Genomic DNA, 20,988 nt, shown 5'->3' with positions numbered 1-20,988 from the left:
GTCAATCTTAAATGTCAAAGGGCATTTCAAGGAGATAGAGTCAAGCTTTGAGCATAAAATAAGCGCGTTGAACTCAAATTTGTACCCGGTTTTCTTTGTTTTAATCTCAGGTTAAGTAGTTCGTTGACTGAGCACTAGCTGATATAATTTCTAGGAACTCGATAGAAATTATGCATTATGAATTTATGATTCGTAACTTACCAAGCTTCGCATCGCCATGTGCACGAATATAATGTTTTCTCAAGATTTCCGTATATGAACGAGTTATAATATTGTAAATATGCCGCAATAAAAACCGGCAAATGTGAAAGAACAAAAAGTTTAGCAAGCACACACCGCGTGGCGGAACGAGTATTCTCATGACACCCCTTCTCTAATCCAACATCGACGGTCGTATAATACACATGTGAAAAGGTAGATTCGCATCCTCGATCTATCCAACAACTTGCCGAAACAAGGCGGCACGCATGATTATTGTACTAATCAAAAGCATTACGGAAACGTAGAAATTTAACTAAAATTTCCCTTTGACCGCAATCCTGAACGCATGCGAAGCATAGTGCCAATTTTCGTTTTATCAAAGGTTGGAAAGATCCCAGAAACTTTCATCTTTTGCGTTTAGATGTATCTGCGGGCGATTGGGATGGAGTTCGCAATCGCTGCCAAGGTTGCTGTCGAGAGGGCTGGAGCACCCTCTCTTAAATCGTGTCAGGTGGAGCCCCTGATGGTGCTTTTTGTTTTTAAAATTTTCCCTAATCTTACTTTCCCAATAATTAAATTACAAGCACAAAGTATAATTCCATGGAATCTGACTGGTGATTTCAGACTTTTTGTTTTCTTTTGCATTCTCGTTGTTGAGAGAGACGGCATCGGATTGTTGCTTGAAACATGATTAACCTCTTCTTCATGCATTTCTAGATTCTGGTCCTCTTTCTTCACTGGCATAGAACGAGCGCCAAACCAGAAGACCGAATGCAAATGTAATTAAGCTTGTCCCTTGGAGCTGCATCTGACCCTCGATACCTTAGTTAAAAATGGGAAGTATGAATGACCATTCGTGCCAGGAAGACACGAATTCAGACGATGTTACTTCGATATAAGAGAACCCGACAATTGACGCTGCCGGGTATGCATGATTAAAGATGGGCTATCTGTGGACTAACTTGTTTTGCGTCCCTCATCAAACACCGTCGCCACCACAACAACCACTGCCTCGCCAGCATGCCGCCAACCACATCAGTTCCTCGCTCTGCAGTGCCGCCATTGCCATGCCAATAACTGTCACCACTCTCTCTTCAATGTCTTCTCCATTTTCGTGGGATTTCTGTTTTTCTATGATGGAAGGAGAAACGGAAGTACAAAGGCAGATTCTGTCAGCATAGTTGGTCCTCTACTCCTGTCGTCCGAAGAACAAACACGACGACGACATTCGTGACGAAGCTAATGTTCCGGACACTGATAAATAAATTCATTAGTAAGAAGCTGTAGAATTCAGACATTGAGCCAAACATGGTGCGTTAGATAGATGGAATGTCTTCAACTTTCGGAGGAAGATGAGATACACATCAACTCGATGATGCCACGCCACACCCTGCACTGAATTCATCGGTTGCTGCGTTTAAGCCCTAAACCACTATATGAAGCTATGCTATCTCAACCAGCACACACATTACAAATGAAACAAGGACCAAAAATTGACGAGAGTAAACTTAGTGAACCTCTATTCCTTAATCAGTGAAACATAACAATAACATTAACCTCCAAGAACGAGCCCTCCTAAGTTAGTGCAATTTTGTCAGTTACCAAATATACAAAGCAAATTGATCAAAACTTTGCACGACAGCCTCAAAAGTTCTCTTCATCATCTTGCGCATCATCTGCGCTTGTAAGATGATTAAGTGCGACCTTTGCCTTTTTAGGTTGAGAGGCTTCCCTGATTTCCTCGTCATTACCCTTTCTCTTTGCATTTTCATCCTCCTCTTCAGAATTCCTGGACATTTCGTGACTATTTTCTGATTTCTCATGAGAAGATAAGTTTGTACTGGAGGCTTCAGCTTGCTTCCCAGGATCAGGATGTTCGCCTTTTTTAGATGATTCTTCAGATTCTACCAAAAAAGAGCGAATTTCTTCGCTGCTTGCAAGATCAACAGGGGTTTTCCCAGCTTTGGTCTTGGTACTCAGGCTAGCACCTTTCTTTACCAAGTACTTCACGAGCTCCAAATGGGACCCTTGAACTGCATAGTGTAGTGGAGTGAAGCCCTTGCGATTAGCAGCTTTAACAGAGACCCCAGATGAAAGAAGCGTGCGTACGACTTCCAAATGCCCCTTTTGGGCAGCAAAGTGAATAGCCCCCATATCGTCCATGGCAGCAGCCCCGACATCAGCCTTGTTCTGGCAGAGATAAGTGACCACTTGTGCCTGACCAGACCATGCTGCTAAATGGAGTCTAATGGAGTACGTCAGGTCAAGGAAGAAAATGGCAGTACAAACAAAACCCCGAAGCAGAAAGTAATCAAAGTTTCAAAAAGAAAAGGAAGGCAATAGCAGGCAAAATAAATAATTTTCCTATGCTGGAAGCTCAACCTTGGTATTCAGACAACATTGTGGATTAAGTAAATATAGTATAATCTCCAATGAATGACCGATTGAAGACATTGATTGATATCTAAACTCAGTCACAGATGAAGCTTGTGAAAGAGTGTAAACAAGGAAACTCTCAGTATGATTTAACATGAAAGAGGGAATGTATAGGATTCACAAAGATGATGCAATTGTTGAACAACACCCATTTAAAGCAATCTTCTGATGCAGATGCTTATCAGCTTAGCGGGAAAGATTTACCAATGCCAAAGAAAACCATAGCTCAACAGACTTCCTCACTACTAGTGGAACAAATTAACTTGAAAGCCTTAGTTTCAGAGGAATCTCATCAGGGAAACATTGTAGTTAGGAACAAGGATGAAGCAATGAGAAAAGCGACAGCTGAAGATGGCCTTTGGGCCTCGGGACCATTCCATTCTTATTAGAGACACGATTCTAGATAAATTATTTAAGCATTTCACAAGCACAGCAGCACCGACCTAACCAAGAACTGTCAAGACAGCAGCCGGCACCTAGTCTCACTCGGTTCATGTCTCTATGCTCGCAAGTTCATATTTTCAGTCAATCGAACGGAATTTTTCACCCTAAGTGCAAAAAGAAAGTGTTCACCACTATTTATTGAAAAAGGGCAAGGAGTTCTTTTTCCTTAAGCAAGTCGCAGAGCACGCCAGTGGACACAAATGCACCAACTTCGTCCACCGTGGAACCTCATAATCTCCCACACACAAGCATACACAACTGTAACTCTATCACCACTCCTTCTCATCAATTACTAACTTTCACACAAACTCCAGGATCAGCAGCCTCTCTCCCCGCATATTGCATAACAGTCAAGAACCGGAAGATGCCAATTTACCAAGTAAATCGCGGGTTCGACCCCCACATACCACGCCAATCCGGCGATGCCGATTCCAATCATCGACGAGCATCAAGCAATCGCGCAGAGTTCCACCAGTCCAAAAGGAAATGAACAGACATGAAAGAGAGAGAACCAATAAACAGCCTTTTGTAGTATTTGTGAAGCAGAAGCAGAGCGACTAATTAGGGGAGGATACGGAGTTCTGGAGTGCTTATCTCTGGAATTGACAGCCAGAGGGTTCGCGGCAAGTATCGACAGAACGGCTCTCAGGTCGCCGGATCTCGCGGCCGCGTGGAGGTCCTCACCGGAACGTGAAGAAGCTGAACTCGGATGCTTCCCCATTTTTTTTTCCTCCTCCTTCGTTTAGTCGTATGGTGTCGGACCAGAAACCGCTCCGATCTCTCTTCCCCCGAGGTTTTACAGCAGGAGAAGACGGGAAGATGATGAAAAATGCCATGTGCCTGTGAGGCCTCTTGCAATTTTTCTTGGTCAAAGAGTCGAAGCCCATGTTTGTTGGGCCTGAACTCGTTTGACCCGACCCGAATGTTCGGTCCGGTTCAGTAATGAACTTCGAACTCCAGAGTTTCACTTGCCGAGCAATTTTGGGTGAGAAATCAAACCCTAGAGAGAAGCTAGAAATGAGTTCGCTCTCTACCATGAATATCCATGCTCGCTCCTTACTCTCCAAAATCTTCGATTCGAAACAGAGACTTGCATTTTCTTCGTCTTCTCTTCTTCAACGTCACCATGGTCTCATTTCAAGATCGCAGTCCTCAGGCAAGTGGCTTTTCTTTGTTGTTTTTCTTATTTTGGGGTTCCTCCGGTGTGCTTGATTTGCTAGAATTCCGACGGAAGCGCCTCGAGCTACTGGTTGATAAGATGCCTTGGTCTGCGTTGTTCAAAATTGTTTCTTGACACTTCGAATTTGGATTTTGGGATTGGCATGTCGTCTTAGCGTATCGCTTTAGATTGCCATTTAGCTGCGGCGATGAGGAACTATCGTGGGACTTCAAGGATAATCAGATACTTGGCGGTTTATGTTACACTTCATCGTGCTGCTTCATGCTCTTCGTGCTTGTTTTGCTGAATTTGCCATTCGTTGTTTATTCGAATGTTAAGATTTGTATCTCCATTTCGTCATTGCGCTCTCTGATCATTTGGAGAAAAATTGCTGAATTTTGTTTGCAACTAGAGATCTGATGAACAAATTTAGGTTTGGAGGCCGTGGTTATTAGGCAAGGAATGATGGACCATTTCATTTTAGCAGGATCTACTGGGCCAGGAGAAGTCATATCTCCCCGTGTGAATGATGTTTCAACGATAAAAATGCATGGAAATGTATATGGAGCTTCCACAGTTGATGATGTTAATACTTTAGGGGCGCGTGTGGTCAACCCTTCCAATTTGACCCGGACGAGATTCATCGACTCTTCAACTCAAAAGGATGTTGAGATTGGCACTGGCTCCAGGTTCATGGATCATGTTAGGGGAATCCTAGAGGAAGAAGGGAAAGCCCTTGGTGGTTTTCAATATTCTCGCTACAACCTGGAGCAAGATGTCGATTTTGTCCATATAAAGCTTATGCGCAACAATACGTTTGTTACCGTGACTGATTCCAAAGGTAGAAAGAAGATTGGCGCATCGGCTGGGTGTTTGCCGGAAATGAAGGGAGGCCCGAAGCTATCTAGATATGCTGCTGAGGCGACTGCTGAACACGTGGGGCGACTGTCTAGGAGTTTGGGTTTGAAGTCTGTTGTGATGAAAGTGAAAGGTTTTACCTTTTTCAAGAAGAAACGACAAGCAATCATGAGCTGGAGAGAGGGATTTACGAATGCTCGAGGGGACCAGAACCCGATCGTGTACATTGAGGACACAACTCGGCGCCCCCATAATGGTTGCCGACTTCCGAAGAGGCGTCGTGTATAAGCTGTACTCGTAATGCTGTTAAAGAGTGTTGGATCCTCTAATTTGTCAAAGAGGAACTGTTCACTTTGGCCTTGTAATGGGGGCTTAGTAGTGTCCATTTTGGAAAATAAAGTATCTCAGGAGGATCTCGAGCTGTTGCTTTACGGATTTCAAAGTAATGGTTGATTACAATGACATCAATTTTCTGTGCGTTGTTATGATAATCTTGAGGGTTCTATGGTGTAGCTTGCCGATCACTAGTGTCTTGTGGGCATACGGCATTCCTTTGTATTTACAGGTTACGTTAGAATTATAAGCTGCTTTTGTCATCTGTCTGAATGCATATATTCTTTAGCTATCGACTGAGTACCTCTGTTTCCAAATAGTATTACAGAATGTTCTCCTTAATGAAGAGTCATGGCAATATGTTGGGGGTTCTCTGCTTGCTTGGCGTCTACTGTCATTAATGTCTTCGTCTATGTTGTTTGTAACGGTACCTAGGCCTTTCTGATTCTGTTGGTGCGGCCTCTGCTAGGTGCGTATAGAAAAGAGTGTTGAGCTAGCAAGATGACTAGGAGATGGATCCACAAGTGAATATCGAAATTTTATTCACCGACGATGTCGTGATATTGTCACAATGTCAAAAAGTCCCATTGCCAGGATGTCATGATTTTGAAATCTATACATAGTGTGAAGAGGGGCATGATCATTTGATCTTAGTTCTGATTCCGCGCATATTCTGCCTTAATGGTGACAGTCAGGCGATGGCAGCACAATCAAATTAAGCTTAAGTTAGAAAGCGCTCTATTTTCGTTCTTTAAACGTGGTCGTAGATTTCAATGCATGTACATGAATGCTTTTGCTTGAACAGATGGCATCAGATTTCGGTGCTTTAATTTTTATTTTTATTTTTGGTCGAAGGTGCCTTAATTCAACAGTTCATAGGCTAGAGCTCCTCAATTATTCTTATCCACTCCCCTTAATTATCAATAAATGTTTGTCGATGGTTCAATATGGTTGCTGTTTTGTCACCATCTTCTTCGAAAGGATTATAGACGGATCAACTAGCCAAATCCTCCATTTGACTAGTTGTTGATGAAGGAGCGAAGGGACAAGGAACTTGTTCACATGATGATCATTTAGGTAGTTCCGAAATGGCGAACCATTCAGACTATGGAGTCTTGAACATTCGCTTTTGTGTGTCAACTTAGACCAGTTCATTCTTCCTAGGTTCTGGTCACTCTCATTTTGCTTCAGCTCCTTCGGCATGTGACATCATCAGACCAAGAGCAGGCAAGGTCTTGTTTGGTTGTTGATTAAGATTTGGCTTGGGCCATACCATCGTGGCTTCTCTTTGATGAGTATTTGCACTCGAAGAGCAACACAAGTGGCGTAAGCTGAACTATCACTGCCTTGATGATCTCCGCAAGATATTTATAAAACCACATCGATAATTGGTAAACTTTTTTCTGATGCTGCATCAAGATGGATGCTTAGGCTACAACAGTACAAATACAAACCAAACAAGCTTAGCCTATTCTCCTTTTCCCAACCAATTTTCCCCATCTATCATCACTCTAAAACTCGAGCGATAAAAATAGATTCTACCACCGCTTGCAGAGCTTTGCCACGCAAAGGCAGTTTCTGAGGCAAAAGAGCTTTTGAGCATATTAGCACTCCTTCGATATCCTCTCCAAAAGCACGCATGAACTCGCAAGAGGAGCATTTTGATCAGGATGTCTTTGCATCAAACCGATGAAACAGCCTTGTTGGACTTTAGCATATGATGACCAATGATCTAATCCACCAACGAAACAGTGCTCTCCTGACTAATGTCATTATCGAGATCTGGGAGATCGGAACTGACTGAGAATTTCAGCCACCTCTTCTTCTCGATGTACTTAAGACCGGGTTGCATTATGAAACCGATTACCACAGCCACGAGGCTCACAATCGCGACCTTGAGGGTAGAAAGAGCAAGAACGACGCCTATTAGGATAGTTGGAGGTATGCACATAGCGATTGCTCCAATTGTCCCGACCGGTATCTTGTAAGGCCTAGATGCGTTAGGATGCTTAATCCTCAACTTCACAAATGCTAAGAACTCCAAGATCATTCCAAAACAGTACAAGAAGTTCTCTGCAGCAACAATCTCTTGGAAGCTGAGCCATGAAAGCAGAATCACGCCGGAAGCTGAGAACAGAATTCCAGTCAGAGGGGTTCCATATTTAGACCTCTTGGCAAAAAATTCGGGCAACATGCCCCGCTCAGCCATGCCCAAGAGCTGGAAAGAGTCGCTGCTCATCTCGGCGACAAACATTCCCATATTGGACATAGCCGCAGCAGCTTGGACCCACCACCTCAACCAAACACCTCCGATGATTTTGGCAATATCGGAGAAGTACCCATCCGTCCAAAGCTCACGGTCAAATGGGACAGAGCCGGTTCCAATTAAAAGTGGGAAAAAGTATCCGAGAACAACCAAGATCAGAGCATAGAATAGAGCCCTTGGAAGAGTTTTCTTCGGGTTGTCGACCTCTCCAGCCAGGGTGCTTATCGAATCCCAGTAGTTTAGATTCCAAAACAGAGTATTCAGGTACAAATTCCAGTCCACGTTGTGAAGATTGACCACCAACCATCTAGACGGCTCCAACTTGGGTATCGACACAAGCCCCATAACCACAAAGGGGAGAATCGAGAAAACCCCGAGTGCAACCGCAACCCATCCGACAATGGTCAGACCCCTATAATTCATGTATGTAAGAAGCACCGTCAAAGCTAATGCCGCACCTACCCTAGGCCACCCTCCGTCCAAGGCAGGGATCCCTGATTTCAAATAGTCAAGGAAGAGCACTGGGTACAAGGCGTTATCTATGACCCCACTAAGCCACTTCATCCAGCCCTGCTGAAATCCCCAGAAGGGACCGATTGCAGACGAAACCCAAACCACATAACCGCCATTCTCGGGGAACATGGTGCCCATTTCAGCGGTGATTAATGCCTCGGGGACACTCCATATGAACGGAAAGACCAAGAATCCCAGAAGGGCTAAGAGAGGACCAGCAGCCCCAACGCTATCTTCGACCCCAAACGGGCCGCCGGAGACCTCATAAAAGATGAGGAAAATAAGAGGAAGGACCGATACTTTTCGAAAGTTCTCAACCCTAAGTGAAGAAGGCACTTCACGGATGGTCGCATAAGCTGCACCATTGAACTCCCTCATTGGAACAGACGCTTCCCGATCAGCTGAATTCCTCAATTTCTGCATTCGACATAAACACCCAAACAAAATGATTTCTTTGTCACGGCCAAAACTTTCCCCAAATTAAGACAACAAATCCAGGGACATGCAGGAAATTTTCTCCTATAAGCAGAGCAAAACATTAAGAATTGAAACGCACCAAATTGCAACTACCCATTGAAGCAAGAGTTCCATGCAAATTCAGACAAGTGAAAAAGCACACCGACTTCAAACTAGTGAACAGATTACAGGAGGTCACATCTTACTCGCCCGAGAGAGAGCTAATCCGAAAGAAAAAAACTTAAATTGAGAGTAAAGTTAAAGCCAAGAAGCTCATGATTTTCCCAATCCCGCAGCTAAAACTAAGAACCCTAGAAATGAGCGACTAGGCGCCCATAAAATAACAGTGCATGGAGAGATCTGCAATATCCGGGGACAGCGAAATCGGCCAATCTCTCGAATCCCAGAGAGGAGCAACAACAGCGCCCGAATCAATTATCCACGGGAAATCAGAGAGGTTTAGAAACAGAGCATGCAACGAACCATGAGAGGACGGCGAATCGAAGTGACTCGAATAGATGAGTTCCGCCATCGCAGCGCTGCAACGATGAAGCTCTCAGTGCGTGATCCTCAAGTTTCGTTCGTTTCTTTCACGTTGTTCTTCTCCTCCTTTTTCCCCGTTTGGTTTTGGTGGCAGCATTTTTGGATTATGGAGATGTAAAACTTTTTTTCCTTTTTCGAGATTTTCGTTAGCTGCTGCTTTTGTTGCTGGTGTAAGAATATCATTGTTTCTTATTTCTTCCTATATGTATCCACTTTATTTGGATTCTTTTTTATTTCCCTTATTTTTTTTCTCATGCATTTTGAAATTTTTTTTTAAGATTTCGCGATTAATGAAACTTTGATTAGACTCAAATAACAAATAAATCGACATATAAAATTTCGAATAACTTTTTAAATGATTGCGAAAAAGTAAATTCATATTATTAATTTTATTTAGGGCAAACAAATATTGCCCGAAAGAAGATGGTCCTTTGATAGTGTAGCATTCCGTAACTTGCTTGAAAGCATAACATCTAGGGACAAATTGAGCAATTTTATCAATGGTTGATGAAACAATAGGAGAAGTGCTAGGGTGGTATTAAAGCGAGGAAGTTTGAGCAAACTCGTCTCGCATGCCTTGGGACGAGACGGGGCGGGATGCATGTGGCCGATCGAGATAAGATCTACTTCACTTATGTATCCTAAGGGACAATCTTAAAGGCGCGGTCTGATGCATTAGTTTTAAAATCTTCCCAAGATTTGAACCCAAGCATAGTGGATCACCTAGACATACAGTGGTTAAGGTAAGGGTGCCAAGATTTCTTGCTAAGAGGTCCATAATGTTATTCTCAAATGAATGTGCTCTATAGTGACCTGGCTAGAATCATTATGGTGGTATTAAACAATGATTATAGTTCAAAAGCTTGCTAATCGGGTCCGTTCTAAAATCCAAGATCACAAGAACATGAGCAAATTTCATCTCCATGTAAATTAATATCTTAATTAGTAGCCCACACTCTCTCTTTCTTTCTTTTTTTTATGATACGACGCATTACCACACGACGCTTGTTTCTTGTTGAGTACATGCAATAGTAAAAAGTCATTCAAAAGATACATTTATTTCGCGAAAAATGAATGATTTAAAAAATATTTTTTCATAAAAATAATTGCTTGTATTCCCTACAAAAAAGAATAAACCAAAAATACTTTCATCATCTACGAAGATATCAAGACATACGTTATTATCGATATTAAAAATATCTTTCGTTGACTAATTATTTCAAGCGCTCTAAGAAATCACTTTTAGAAAAATGTTTTTCAAATCATTCATTTTTCGAAAAATAAACAGAGCCAAAATATCATCTACAGTTGATTTGAAGTTGAGAACATTGTGCGACAGTATCGATTATTTTCATGAGTATTCAAATGTACAAGTCATACGAGAAACTTTTATCGGTGTGTTTTACGAATTCTACGTACGAATTTTTGTTTGGTAATAGTATGTGCGTACAAATGTACCTTATCAGAGGGATTAGCGATCCTTTTCCTAGGTCAAGAGACTCAACAAGTATAGATTTAATGTTTTTTCCTGCAATTTGGTGGATGAATTATTCATATAATTATTTGTACTTTTCCTGTTTATCTTCCATTATGCTATGCACCCGTCGGATCTTGTCTCGACGCACTTCGTGTATAAAAAGGGGAGCCAGGCTGGCGAGGTGTCATCTAAAAAGATAAGGCTTAGAACCAACGCCATAATTTATAAGAATCGGTTCGATTCTGCTTATAAAAATCGTCATCTCTCCAAATTCCAACTCTCCAAAATGAGAAACTTGTCAAAAAAATCATAAATCTTTTAAATTTGCCGATTCAATCCTAAACTTTTACAGTTGAGCAAATTTAGTCCTCAACATTTTTTATTTGTGTCAATTTAGTCTATCCGATGAACTATGACTAATCGGCGCTTATGTGGATGCTGGTCGGCGACGACGTGGACGTCGGCACAAACGTGGACACCGGTGCTAACGTGGACAGTTTTTAATAATATTTTGAGATTTTTTAAAGTTATTTTTTCTTTTCTTTCTTTTCCCTTTTTCTTTCTTTCTTTTACCTTTAGTCGGTCACCGGCAATGATCGGCTAGGGGCTAAGGTCTCGTCAAGGCCAGATTTGGGCTAGGCCGGCGAGGGCGATCTAGTCGGCCTCATCTTGCCAATGACTAGCTGGATATAAAAGAAAGAAAAAAAAAAGAAAAAATATATATTCAAAAAAATCTTAAAATAATATTAAAAATTATTCACTCTAGCGTTGTCATCCACATTATTCCGGACTTTTTCAAAGTCGGTCGGTTGAACTAAATTGACATAGATGCAAGAAATTTAGAACCAAAATAACAAAAAATAGGTTTAGGATCGAATTAGTCATAAATGTAAAAGATTTAGGATTGAATTGGCAAAAAAACTAATAGCTTTGGGAATTTTTCTCTTTATTTTGACAATTTTCCCAACCAAAAACAGTATCAATCAAACCGACAAATGGCCCTTTCAATAATCTTCACCTTCGTCGCGCGGTCCAATAAAACAACTCGAATGTCGGGCAAGAAAGGGCAAAACAAAAAAGAAATAAAGTTGTAAATTCAAAGTTTGAATGGGACTTTTCCTTTTGGTAGGTTAGTATCGAAATGCTGACTCTTCTAAGTTGACTATTCTGGCACTCAGGTTCTATATTCTCCATCAAGCTCAAGGGCACTGAATGTGTCTTTACTTCAGACCAAGAACCACAGCGAAATTGCCTGTTTTAAGAAAATTTATGGTTATTTTATCTCCACGTTCTTTGAATGATTCGGGATATTATTAAGTGAAAAGTCCAAAGTCAAATTAAACAGCACGACGCAATTATGGTCTATGCAGTATATTCAGAATCTACCTTTTTGGAATTCTAAGTGATGCAATATTTGGACTCTTGCGTGACTGTTTTACCTTTCGTAAATCAAAAGTTTTTGACTCCCGATATTTATGTTCAAGCCACGTGCAAGATGCAAAGCAGTCAAATTTGCCCAAAAAAGTCTTCCCAAACGAATCTGCAATCTTTCAACGCACACATCCGCGATGCAAACGAAATCTCATCATCATCATCATGGTTTCTTCTGTTATGTTTGGACTTGTGGTGAAGCCATGAAAGAGATCAAGAGGGTGTCGGCGATGTCATTACCTCGATGTCTTCTTGATCGGTGCTGTTCGGGGCTGCTTCGGCTGGACGAGGCGGCGAACGCTGGATGACCGCGGTGGCGGCGGCGGCAGTGTCGGTGCTCTGTTGCGAGGCGGCTGCTTCTGGTGGGCCTGAACCTGAAGCTTCTGCATCTGCCTTCATCTCCTATATTTACTCCCGGGACTTAGTGATTGGTCATCTCTGATTCCTTCTCACCAGTAGGAAGGGAAGAAAGCCAGATGAAGAAGCAAAACAACGAAGGCCATCTTCACTACACTCGCATGCTCAGAGAGAGAGAGAGAGAGAAGAGAGAGAGAGAGATGCTATTTTAGGAGGATAAGGAGAGTGAGAGAGAGAGACGTCTATTTAATATACATGTCTATGATGAATTTGTAATTCAAAAAATAGTTTTGACCTCTACAAATTAACGATAGAATTCGTGCAATTTTTGAAAATTTACTTTTAGCGCTTTGGGAAAATTATCAAAAAAGTATTAAATTTATTACAATTGTGCCAATTCAATCATAAATTTTTTACATTTATGTTAATTCAATTCTAAATATTTTGCATTTATGTCAATTCAGTTCATTTGGCTAGCCAATGATGACATGGAAAAGTCTTAATAATATTTTAATATTGTTTATTTCTTTATTTCTTTTTCTTTCTTTTCTTTCTCATTTTTCCCCTCCCACCTTGTGGGCAGCAAGGGCTTCGCCCGGCTTGGCCGCGGGTGAGGGCATACCCGCCTTTGCCGCGGCCTTGGCAAGGCTGGGCTTGCCCAGATCCGGGTGAGCCCACGGTCGCGATGACCTCGGGGGATGCGGAAAAAATGAGAAAGAAAAGAAAAAAAGGAATAAAAAGATATTACAAAATATTAAAATATAATTAAAATTTTGCCACGTTAATGCACCATATCATCAAATGGACTTAATTAGCATAAATACAAAAAATTTAAAACTTAATTGACATAAATATAATAAATTTATGATTTTTTTTAAAATTTTTCTCAATCGTTTTCATTTGCCTTTCTTATGTAACGTGTATTTTTTTTCCATCGTGTATATGGAGGGGACTCACGTTGAAATTCGGATCTATGGTGGAGTTGTCGATATCGTATAGGATGTGCTAATCACACCTGAGTTGGCAGGTGGTTGGGGCATAGAAATATCTGGAGTTCAGTCTTTAAAACGCCATGTGAAAATTACTAAGGATTCGAGCCAATTGTGATGGTTTTGGATTATTCTCTGCTTTTGAAAGCACCGAATTGCATCTTATCACTTAACGGCAGCTCCAATACCAACCGATCGCATGATTAAAAAATATCATGAGAAAATTTGAAATAAGAGCCTAAAGTACCCTCAAGCTGTGTTTGGTCATCCGATTTTTTTTTAGGATAGGACTAGATAAAATAAGATAAGATAAGAAATTCAAGCATTTTATTATATATTATCTATTGTTTGGTGAACTACGAATTTAAAGTCGGATAAACAGAGGTAAAGTGGGGCTGAGTTTTGCCGAAACACCAAGATGCTTTAGAGAATTATTAAATGATAAGTTTTGATGAATGGTTTATTATTGAGCAGAGATTTGTGCCATCTAAATTTGAGCAAAATATCGATAGAGTAAACCCGTAAAATCGGGGGTCTTGATTTGGAATCAAAATCTTTAAGAATGACCCTGCTAGCCTTGCTCGTTCTCTTGTTAAGTGAGTAAACAAGTGATGAACAAGCCAATTATTTGGTCTTCTTTTACAAGTTGAAAATGTACTTATGTAGGTCGCCCAAGAGAGCCCTTTCGAATATTGGGACCTCTTTTGAAAGTTGATGATCAACCTCAAGTTCTTTATAACACATCGAAACCCCTTTCAAGTGTCGTAAAGGTTCAAACGATCAAAGAACGAGGGACGTAATCTCATATCACGCCAAACAATTGATTAAAGAACAAGGTCGTGGAGATACCTAGCTTTGTGGTTAGGGACTCAGCCTAGCGTTGCTAGAGAGATGACCACACTTGACAGTCACTGCCATCGGAGAGGCCCCCCACGCGCTAGAGAGGCAACCCAATGCGGCGGAGAGGCGACCTAACGCGGAGGAGACCTGATGGTTGTGGAAAAATCCTGGTTCTCATCATGTCTAATCTCTTAAGAAATCCTATATTGATCTATGTCATCCCCTCCCCTAGAATATTTTAATCCTAGCTATATCCTTCTTTAACCAAACGCAGTCTCATTGTTTCCAAGAAGGGCTAACCTAGGCGAGGGTGAGGTTTGCTCTCAATGGCATTGAGCGGGGGTCATTCGACCCTTACCGGAGTTTGGCGATCGGGGAGGGAAGAGGGAAAAAAGAAAGAAAAAAAAAAAAAGAAAAAATGAAAAAATTGCAAAAAATGTAAAAGACAAAAATGCCTTTCGGTCAAGCTCTTCTTTGAAATAATGAGAGCACTTCGGACCCTTATTTAAAACAAACTCAACATCGGTCTTTATTTGAAAAAATAAAGGCACTTGTTTTAAATTTTCCCAAATATCATTTTTTCCGTTTGTTTTCTCTCATAAGGGTTTATTTAATAACGATTCTAATCAGAAAAATTAATTCTCGTTAGAATCATATTTTCTGATTCTATTTCATGGATTATTTTTAGAGAATTAGAATGCGTTTGGTAACTATACAACATATCTATTCATGGAACATAAATGCGTTTGGTAATTGTACAAAATTTATATTCTTGATAACAATCGGGTGGCTATAATTTTTTTAAAAAGTTTCAAATTTTTTTTTTACTTTTTTAAAATTTTAAATTCCCTCATTTTATAATTTGTAATTTGCAATTTTTTACATTTCTTAAAAAAAATTTAATTCCCCACTTTTAAAATTTTAAAAATTTCTTAAAAATTTAGTTGTTAGTAAATTTTCAAATCTAATTTTATTTTTTTAAGTTCAGAAGTTGACGTGGAAGCACGCATGGACTTAATCTTTTTAAAGAACCGAGATTTTGTTGTTTTTTGTGATTTTCAAAAATGATTCTTTTCCCCATAATCGACTTTTTTTTATTCTTATTTTTGCTCCAAAGTTGTTCCTTGAACAAGAATAAGAATCATTTTACGAAACATGTTTTTGATCTTTTTTGTTGTGGAAAACAGGAATCGGAGAATCGGAATCGTTGCCAAACACTCTCATTTCTCTCATATTTTGTGGCAACTTATTATTTTCTTGTGAACTCGTTCATCACTTATGCTTGGAGGCCAGGGCGCACCCTACTTGTTGGATTGCAATGGTAGGATGTGGTTGTTTTTTCTTTCTTTCTTTTTTATTGAAAGAAAATTTTTACTCATCAATCAAAATAATACTCGAGAGGTACACAAAAGCTTTTAAGCCTAGTAAATCAATAATGAGCGCATGCCAAGAAATTCTTCTTCGGTAACTATGATTTTGCCAAAAGGCGGTGCGCGTATAAGTTCGGTGTCCCCAGCACCATCATTGCATAGAGACCATAACAAGACCTACAAGTTGATGGAAAATAGAAAACTCTTGTAAATCCCATATTCATCTCTAAATTGGAATAGAAGATCACCCAAATATAGATTTAACTCTAGATTAAGAGAAAAGAGCTATAAAATAGATAGCATATGATTATAAAATCATTTTCGGATAAGTCGACCGTTAAAGACAGTAGCAAACGAACCTCGAATATTTGTGGAGCGCTTGACTATCTAGAGCAAGCACTCAAAATCGGAGTGAGTGAATAGATTCAAATATAGCATAATTTATGGAGATACTCAAGCTTCAATCTTCGGAACTCATTTTCTATACGTAGAAACATAAGGCATATCCGAGTTAGATTTAAGTTGGTATGGGAGTGACATCCATACTTGCATCCACCGATGATGTAGGGGTGTCAACGGGCCGGGTCTTGGCTTGGCCCGAAACTTAACGATACTGAGCTCGGCTCGGCCCGAGCCCGAATTACATGTGTCCCAACTCTTCGAACCGGGTAGTGTCCGCTCGGATTCTTTTTTTTTTTTTTAAATCAAAATCACTTTACAAACCCATAGAATGAAAGAATATAAAAAATAAAAATTAAATTAAATTAAAAAAGAAAATATGGGTGTTAAAAAAAGCTAGAGCCACTCGGCCCTAGTACCAAGCCCGGCCCAAAAGGCCTAAAAATTAGGTGAATTTTCGGGCCGGGCCGGGTCGGGCCGATGAGGGCTTTTTGACACCCTTACTGATCAGGACATGGTCGGAGAACAATATCCTGTTGTAAATATAGCAAAGTGACATATGACAAAAATGACAGGCTATCTTGAGAGCATGCCTCTTGTTGTGGTGTAATTTTCCGTGTTGCAAATTGATATTTTAATATTTTTTAAATTTTTAATTATTTCTAATACATCTTTCTGCCATATTTTATTCTATTTTATTTTATTTGGTTGTGGCTGGAGGAGGCTGGCCAGCCACCGGGCGAGGGCTCACAGCTCTAACAACGTTCATTTTTTGAATCCCAGCCTCCTGCCGGCCCTAACAAAAATAAAAGAAAATAAAAAAGGTAAAAGAAATTATTAAAAAAATCAAATAATACTAAAATATTATTTAAAATTGTCCATATTAGCACCGACCAATCAAATGGACTGAGTTGACACAATTGCAAAAGGTTTATGATTCAATTGACAAAAAAAAAGGATTTAAAATTAAATTGGTAAAATTTCAATAAATCCGAGACTTGTTTGATAATTTTTCTATTTTTTGTGGCCTTTTGCTTCCCTTCGGAGTGAAAGGCAAATTACAAGAACTTCGACCCAACCTCATTGCCTTTGGAAAGCATAAAAGTATTATGCTCGTATTTTTTTTTTTATAGTAGTTCGAACATAAACCGTCAATATTAAAAGAAACCGTTCATTGGGATATTATGATTTCTCTATCTCTCCATGATTTTCAAATTAATAATGGATAAAACCGCTTGCGAACTATCCAAACACATTCATATAAAACAAGTAGAGTAAAATTCACGTAATGTTTCTTTTAGTAACTATAGAATTTGACTTAGCCTTAGGCAAAATAATTCATAATCGTTACGAAATCATTAAAAATTTTTTTTTTCAAATTATAAAATTTTGAAAAAATGATTTTCTTTTGTTTTTGCACTCATGGATCATGGTGCGGCATGTGCCCCCATCCCTTGCTAGGACTTGCACGGCCCCGTTCGACGTGGGGCACGGGGCAGTGATGGAGCAAAGCTTTTCCTCATAGAGTAGCGATGGGGAATGCGATTGTCGACCTCGCCCCATCCCTTGCCCATTTCAATGTAGCAACAAATCAATCGGAAGTTTCTGAGGCAACATGCTATTGTATTTTTATCGAGTAGTAACTAGAGTTGCGCGCATTTCATCAAATATTGTCCGTAGACCTCCTCACTCTCGAGAAAGTTCTTACTTAAGGGATGCCCCGCATGACAATAATAATGTGATATAAACAATTGGTAGGCGTTGCCCTCGTGCTATGAATCTCATCTTAATTGATGACTTGTGCATGTACATTTCATTTTTAATTGGTCAATTACATCACGCATCATTGTCACGTGATGTATCCGTCACACCACTAAAGATATATTTTCCTTTTCCACCGAGGCTATACAATTACACGTTATCGATGTATAATGTAGGTCGATCAATCTCCTATTCATATTTCAAAGTAAATAATATTTTCCTAAGTTGTGTCTTTTAACCCCAACATTCAAATTAAGGAAGCTCATGTGATAATTGTGGAAATTGATCGGTGAAGTCCGATTCTGGAAAGAGAATTGACAAAATGGGCTACTGAAGGATCTGGGCTAACCTAACTTGGATGGTACAATGGGTGCCCAGATTCAGATTGTGACCCGGCCCATATTGCGGACCGGGGACGTTTCGGTAATTTGGCATACTCTTTAGGCCTAGGGTTTCGGTACATAATAGCGTGTTCTTGCGCGAAGGCGGCCGAGTCCAGACTTACAGCCAGCTCTTCCTTTCGACCTCCGTCCTCCTCTCCTCTCCTCTCAGGTAAGCTTACTGGACGGCTCCGCCGCAGCCAGTTTCCTGTTCTTGCTTTCCTCCGTTTAGTTGTTCGTCGCCGTCTTTGGATGTGAATCATGCCGATTAAGTTCTTGTTTTATTTTTTTGTTCTCTCCGAATTTACGTTGTGGAGCATCGGTACGGCGAGGTTGTTTTTATGGGGGGCGTTTCGGCACGTATTACCGGATTCTGGGTGAATGTACATGGTTCTTGTCGATATAGATTAAGTTCGCGGGTTTGTTCATTTGTACTTCGAATTACGTTGGCTTGCTGCGTTTGCTTTTTTCGAGTCATTTGTTGAATCTGGCTGTTTGAAACTGCGTATGTTGTCAGAAAACTTGTGCAGCTCGGGCTGTTAGTAACATGGTGAACACTGGACGATAACATGTATGGTGCTGCTTGGTGTTTTGGCTACTGACTGAGAAATGGTGTGATGAGTGGCCTGTTTTGTTTCTCAGTCTCATCAACTCGATATGTATAAATTCGAGCTTTCCAGCTCGAGATGTGTATTCTGTCATACTAGGCCGTTCTGAGGGTGATATGCGAGCAGTTCATCGGCCATTAGTTGATGAGTTGCCGTAACTCTGCATGAAGTACTTGAAGAACAACCGGTCTGGTTTTTTGAGCTCGTTGTTTGTTGATCCATAGGCATATTTGGCTGGATCAGCTTAGTACCATTGTCTTTTTTTCTGTGGAAAAAGTGTTTGTATCAAAGTTTTATGCTTGCTGACAATTGATCCCCTTTGAAATATTCATTCCATGGAATTTGCTCGCTTGATGCACTTTTTCACATGGTGGCTTCGTGTTTCCATGTTTTGTTGTTTTGCAGGTAAGCCATGGTTAAGCATAACAATGTTGTGCCGAGTGGGCACTTCAGGAAGCACTGGCAGAACTATGTTAAGACCTGGTTCAACCAGCCTGCAAGGAAATCAAGGAGACGCCAAGGTAAATTAATTGCTGATCTGTTGATTAGAAAGCTGGATTAGTTCTTACTCTGGTGAATCTTTTTCCGCCTTTATATTTTAAATAATCTGTTATTATCTCCAGCGAGGCAAAAGAAGGCTGTGAAGATTTTTCCAAGGCCTACAGCTGGACCTCTTAGGCCTATTGTTCATGGTCAAACTCTGAAGTACAACATGAAAGTGAGGGCTGGAAAAGGGTTCTCTTTGGAAGAACTGAAGGTAAAGTTAATTTTCTTGTTGTGGATTGCATCTGTTCGTGAAGTTTTTATGTATTTTCCATTTTAACTTATGCTAATGAGTCGTGGAGGAAGCTTCTCTTATCTACTAGTTTACACTGCAAAGTTGGTAGTTACTTCATGGTACAATTAAAAATTGCTTATTTTTGTTATGAAAGTAGGAGAAGAAACAATCTCCATATTTTGTGAGATGCGGTTCTTTGCTATTCTGATCCATGTCAAATGAATTATTGTTGAGTCGTAACAACCTAGAAAAGCTGGGCCTGGTCAATCGAAGCAAACATCTTGTTAATTTGTTTTCGTGACTGATCTTTTCCGGCTTTGGATCATTTTATGCTGCTGTCATTTTTTATTTATTTTTCTCTTTCTGTGCTCTCTGTGTGCCTTTTTTGGGTGATTGAATGCCAGTTGCTGTAAATACTTGAGCTGGTTTAGCCAAGGGTCTTTTTATTTATTTGTGTGTGTGGAAGAAACCTGAGTGCTTTTCCTTATCCTATTTACACAGAAACTTCTTTGGTATTTCAGGCGGCAGGTATCCCCAAGAAATTAGCTCCGACTATCGGAATTGCTTTGGATCACCGAAGGAAGAACCGATCCCTAGAAGGTCTTCAAGCTAATGTGCAGAGGTTGAAGACCTACAAAGCCAAGTTGGTTGTCTTCCCAAGACGTGCTCGCAAATTTAAGGTAAACCCGGTGTATCAATGACTTTCAACAATTCATTATTGACCTTTGTTGAATGCAACAATCTCTATGGTGGCTGAATACTTTTTCTGCGTTTCTTTTCTCTAGGCTGGTGACTCCACTCTGGAAGAGTTGGCATCTGCAACCCAAGTCCAAGGTAGCTACATGCCGATTGTGAGAGAGAAGCCAGCAGTTGAGCTTGTCAAGATCACTGATGAGATGAAGTCCTTCAGTGCTTATGCCAAGCTCCGTGTGGAGCGGATGAACAAACGCCACGTTGGTGCAAGGATGAAGAAGGCGGCCGAAGCTGAGAAGGAAGAGAAGAAGTAGAGCGTTTTGTCAGTATACCAGCTCACTGATAGAAAGGTGGTTAGGAAGTCCTTATTTTGAGAATTTGTATTTTCCTATCGCTTTCCGAGACAGCTTCTGTTTCATTACATTTGGAATGACCTGATTGAATCTGGAATTTTGAGCGCATCTATTTTAGACTCTGAATGGAATGTTGCATGTGTGTACACTCTATTTAACATTAACTCAGAGCTTACTGGGGACTGCCCAGCATTGTCTCCATGGCCGGCGATTTTGAACACTTAATGGTAATTGGATCTTATGGGATGTAGACTCTGGAAGAATTATTCTAGGGAAACTGTTTTCCACAAAGATCAGTATCTGTCGAAATCTTATGAAGCTTCAACATAGAAGATTGACCTGG

General features: G+C 40.4%; 4 protein-coding genes across 6 annotated transcripts; 2 read left to right on the top strand and 2 right to left on the bottom strand.

Moving 5' to 3' along the window:
* Positions 1-1,694: 1,694 nt before the first annotated feature.
* On the bottom strand, positions 1,695-3,894 carry LOC115744399 (ankyrin-3). Its single transcript, XM_030679553.2, has 2 exons — positions 3,657-3,894; positions 1,695-2,446 (listed from the first exon to the last, which is right to left on the bottom strand). Exons 1-2 carry the CDS (start codon positions 3,800-3,802, stop codon positions 1,846-1,848), a joined length of 747 nt encoding a protein of 248 aa, XP_030535413.1. The 5' UTR covers positions 3,803-3,894; the 3' UTR covers positions 1,695-1,845.
* Positions 3,895-4,049: 155 nt separating this feature from the next.
* On the top strand, positions 4,050-5,696 carry LOC115744398 (probable ribosomal protein S11, mitochondrial). The gene is made up of 2 exons (XM_030679551.2): positions 4,050-4,237; positions 4,728-5,696. Exons 1-2 carry the CDS (start codon positions 4,099-4,101, stop codon positions 5,384-5,386), a joined length of 798 nt encoding a protein of 265 aa, XP_030535411.1. The 5' UTR covers positions 4,050-4,098; the 3' UTR covers positions 5,387-5,696.
* Positions 5,697-6,758: 1,062 nt separating this feature from the next.
* Positions 6,759-12,656, bottom strand: LOC115744394 (probable polyamine transporter At1g31830). 2 transcript variants are annotated; one of them, XM_030679542.2, is made up of 2 exons: positions 12,358-12,656; positions 6,759-8,627 (listed from the first exon to the last, which is right to left on the bottom strand). In XM_030679542.2, the coding sequence occupies exons 1-2, from the start codon at positions 12,514-12,516 to the stop codon at positions 7,164-7,166; spliced, it is 1,623 nt and encodes a 540-aa protein (XP_030535402.2). In that variant the 5' UTR covers positions 12,517-12,656; the 3' UTR covers positions 6,759-7,163. The 2 variants fall into 2 exon arrangements, with proteins under 2 accessions (XP_030535402.2, XP_030535403.1); XM_030679543.2 differs by lacking the exon at positions 12,358-12,656 and adding an exon at positions 9,150-9,219.
* A 5,611-nt stretch (positions 12,657-18,267) lies between these two features.
* LOC115744382 (60S ribosomal protein L13-2) lies at positions 18,268-20,771 on the top strand. Of its 2 annotated transcripts, XM_048285317.1 has the most exons (6): positions 18,315-18,383; positions 18,508-18,513; positions 19,221-19,342; positions 19,445-19,578; positions 20,121-20,279; positions 20,385-20,771. In XM_048285317.1, exons 3-6 carry the CDS (start codon positions 19,234-19,236, stop codon positions 20,604-20,606), a joined length of 624 nt encoding a protein of 207 aa, XP_048141274.1. In that variant the 5' UTR covers positions 18,315-18,383; positions 18,508-18,513; positions 19,221-19,233; the 3' UTR covers positions 20,607-20,771. The 2 variants fall into 2 exon arrangements, with proteins under 2 accessions (XP_030535382.2, XP_048141274.1); XM_030679522.2 differs by lacking the exon at positions 18,508-18,513 and having other exon boundaries at positions 18,268-18,385; positions 19,227-19,342.
* The last annotated feature ends 217 nt before the right edge of the window (positions 20,772-20,988 follow it).

Source organism: Rhodamnia argentea, chromosome 9 (assembly GCF_020921035.1).
Source record: "Rhodamnia argentea isolate NSW1041297 chromosome 9, ASM2092103v1, whole genome shotgun sequence".
NCBI classification, from domain to species: domain Eukaryota; kingdom Viridiplantae; phylum Streptophyta; class Magnoliopsida; order Myrtales; family Myrtaceae; genus Rhodamnia; species Rhodamnia argentea.
The sequence above is the reverse complement of the archived record's forward strand: the minus strand, read 5'-3'. Positions and strand labels throughout refer to the sequence as shown.